The 3,447-nt window shown below is 68.0% G+C and overlaps 1 protein-coding gene across 1 annotated transcript in view; it reads left to right on the plus strand.

The window, feature by feature from the left end:
- Nucleotides 1-1,613, plus strand: part of TTLL8 (tubulin tyrosine ligase like 8) — a 37,309-nt gene extending 35,696 nt beyond the window's left edge. The window contains exons 15-16 of the mRNA XM_077949223.1: nt 86-178; nt 1,319-1,613. Of these exons, the coding sequence (XP_077805349.1) occupies nt 86-178; nt 1,319-1,479 (254 nt within the window). The 3' untranslated portion in view covers nt 1,480-1,613. The remainder of the gene's footprint in view (nt 1-85; nt 179-1,318) is intronic.
- Nucleotides 1,614-3,447: the final 1,834 nt, after the last annotated feature.

Genomic DNA, 3,447 nt, shown 5'->3' on the forward strand with positions numbered 1-3,447 from the left:
AGCCCCGCAGTGGATGGCACCTACCTGCTCTCGCCCATCATGGCTGCCACCTCTGAGTCCATGCAGGAGGGGGCACGGACTGCAGCCACCTGCCAGACCACGGGCACCGCATGGGATGGCTGGCCTGGGGCGTGCTCCCTCCAGCAGCTCCTGGCATCAGAACAGCCCATGGGCCCTAGTGAGGTCTGACCACAGGTTGTGGGCAGCAGGTCTTCTAGCTCCACTGGGAGCCCCAGCCCAGGTCCACTTCGAAGGTGCCAGCGTGACCAGATGGCCTGCACCCGGTGCAGCCTCTCGTGGGGACAGGGCTCGGTGGCTCCTGGAGCACCCCTAGTCTTAACACTCCCACCTCCCTCCTGAGCCCTCCAGCCGCTGATCCATCCTGGGACTCTGGGGCTGGCCCAGCACGCTGCTGGCCCTTGTCTGCAGGCATCGCCCTGTGCCCACCACCCACGTGGTCCCGGCCCAGTGGGGACAGGTCCTCAGCACCAGGCATCTGAGCCTGAGCCCAGGCACAGCAGAGCAGGAGGAGTTGGGGCGGGGGCTGATCTTCTCCAAATGCCCTGGTGGGTTGGGTCCTTCTAGGCAGGACTCGCCTGGAAGAGGCTGATGAGCTAGAGGCAGAGCTGGACTGCCCCTCTGGGGTGGGGGCCCGGGCAGAGGAGTGTTACAGAGGGTGAGGGGGGTGGAGAAGGGTACCATCCATCCGCAGAGCCTTCATCCCAGAGGCATGACGCCCCACTCCCGCCCCCCGGCCCGCGTTTGAGTGGAGGTCTTGGTTATCCAAAAGCTGGGGGAAGCATGTGGGCTCCATGTAGGAGCGAGTTGGGAGCCATCTGGGGCTGGACTCTCCGCCTGGGCTGGTCTTGCAGGTGACGAGGGTGGCCCTGGGGGGCCTGCGGGGGGGCGTGGCCTTGAGGGGCGTGGGCGTCGCCTGTTGGTGGGTGTGGATTGAGGGAGGGGTGGGCGCGGTCTGGGGGCCTGGGGACGAGGTCAAGGGGCGCTAGGCGCAATCAGGGGGCCTGGGGCGCAGTCGGGGATGGGCTGGGGTAAGAGAGCACAGGGGCGAGATTTGAGGGGTCTGTGGGCTCAGGGTCTGTGGACGCAGTCCAGGGTTCCCGGGGCGTGTGGGACGGTCAGGGGACTGGAGGAGCGGTGGTGGGGGTGCGGGGCCTGGGGACGCTGGTGGAGGAAGGCGCTGTTGCGGGTAGGGGGTCCGGGCGCGCGCCGGGCGGGCGGGTGCTGTCGGGGTGGAGGGAGGCGCGGCCGGGGGGATGTGGGGCCGGCGCACGCGGTCTCAGCGCCCCTCCCTCCCCAGGGCTGCCGAGGGACCCCCGAGGGCTGCCCTGCCTGGTGTGTCGCGGGCTGCTGCCGCCCGCCTGGCCCTGCAAGCGCTGCCGCTCGTTCCGCGCCGCGGTCCTGCAGGGCGCGTCCTTCGTGCCGCTCGGCGGGCGGAGCTGCAGCCCGCGGACCCCGTGAGTCGGGACCGGCGCGGGGACCAGGACAACGACCCGGAGCCACGCGCGTCTTTGTGGAAACCTGCGCGGAGCTGAGGCCGAGAACACAGCGCTGTTGTGGAGAACCCGCGTCCTCGCCGTGTTTTTCTTGGGAGCCCCGCGCCCAGCACCCCCGCGCCCCTCCGGCCCCTCGGAGCCCTCTGGGGAAAGCTCCAGCCCGGATCCCAGGCAGACGCTAGTTCGTTCCTTCCAGCGTTGGTCCGACGAGTCTCGGCGCCGCCCAGGGTCTCCGCACCCCGTTTCCTCCCACCTGGTGCCCAGCGCGGGCGCGGAGGGAGCCCTCGGGGTTGGACCCTCAGAGCCCTTCGCCGTTGGGCTTCCGGGCGCACGGATGGTCAGTGGGCCATGTGGCCGTGCTGCCCTGGGGACCTAGACTTGCAAGGACCCCATCCCCACCCCAGGCCTCGTCCAGCTGCGGTGGGTGATCTCGGTGGCTGGGGCCTGCCCAGGAGTCGGTGGCCTGGCTCTTCATGGATACTGAGCAGGGCCAATCCCCCAGCCCTCAGAGACAGGGCGGGGAGCCCCCTGACCTCAGACTGGAGAGGGTGGCCGTGGGCCTGGGGCAGAGGGCAGAGGCTGGCCCCACTGTCCTTCCCTGGGCCTTGGGACCAGCGCCAGCCACATCCCGTGGGCCGTCCCCACAGGAGGTCACCGACTACTGGCCACCTGCAGCCCCTGCCTGCGTCATGGCACGCTGGGATGGTGCCTTCAGGTGATGGGTGTGTCATGGTGGGGGCCTGTCCCAGAGAGACCTGGAGAGAGGTTTGGGTGTGAGTGGGCCCACGGGGAAGGGACATTTGTCCTTTCTCAACGATCCTGCTGGTCGTGGCCATGGACATCGTCTGGGACACCCCTGCCACAGTACAGCAGCCCCCATTGTCCCCTGGTATAAGGAGGGCTGGAGGCCAGGCTGAGGGGCAAGGCCCAGCTGGAGTATCTGTCTTACACCCCAGCCGGCCTGGGATGGGGGATGACAGTGGCCCGTCCTGGGCTACCCCCAAACCTGCCTGCCTGCTGCTGACCACGCTGTGGCATGGAGGCTGGCACTGGCCACTCTCTCTGGGGCACCATGGCCACAGGCACGCTGCTGCAGGGGGCGGGCTCAGCCCCATTTACTCTGCCCAGCAGTGACCGCATAAGTTCCAGCCCATGGAGGGCTCTAGGCCAGGTGGGGGCAGGGTGGAGGTGCTGGTCCAGGATGCAGGGAGGTGGGCAGTGGGGTTGGTGGGAGGGACGGAGGACTTCACGGTCACAGCAGGTCCCGGCCGCCTTCCCTCCCTGGGACCAAGCCCCAGAGCTTGCTTCCCAAGCTCCCTCCTGACTACCCGAGCCCACAGTGTGAGGCCCACGGCCTCTCCCAGCCTGCGGGTGGTGCCGCCCTCCACACCTGGGGAGTCCTGTGGGTATTCCAGGCAAAGCACCCCGGCTAGACACTCCCAGGCTCCCCAGCTATTGACTCCCTGCATCCCCCAACCACACACACACACACACACACGCACACACGCACACACGTGGGGCAGGGCCCTCCCAGAACCAGAGGCAGGTGCAGACGCCTCAGTGCTGCCTGGCCGCAGCATAGAGATTGGGCTGGACACGGGGACTCTGGGCCTGTCCAGGAAGGGAGGAGCCAGGAGGAGCCCAGAACGACACCCGGTTCTCTCCAACCCCCTGCCCTGGCTGGAGGCAAATGGGAAGCAGTAAAGCTTCTGCCCAGAAACTTTCCTATGCATTTGATGCTCCAAATAAGAAGAGGACACGGAACAGCTCCCCGAGCAGAGGCCGAGCCCCAGACTTCCCAGCCTCAGGGGCTGCTCTCCGGCACGGGGGACCTCACAGTGAGGGCCTCAGGGGCTGCTCTCTGGCACGGGGGACCTCACAGTGAGGGCCTCAGGGGCTGCTTTCCAGAACGGGGGACCTCACAGTGAGGACC

This window comes from Macaca mulatta, chromosome 10 (genome assembly GCF_049350105.2).
Source record: "Macaca mulatta isolate MMU2019108-1 chromosome 10, T2T-MMU8v2.0, whole genome shotgun sequence".
Classification (NCBI taxonomy): domain Eukaryota; kingdom Metazoa; phylum Chordata; class Mammalia; order Primates; family Cercopithecidae; genus Macaca; species Macaca mulatta.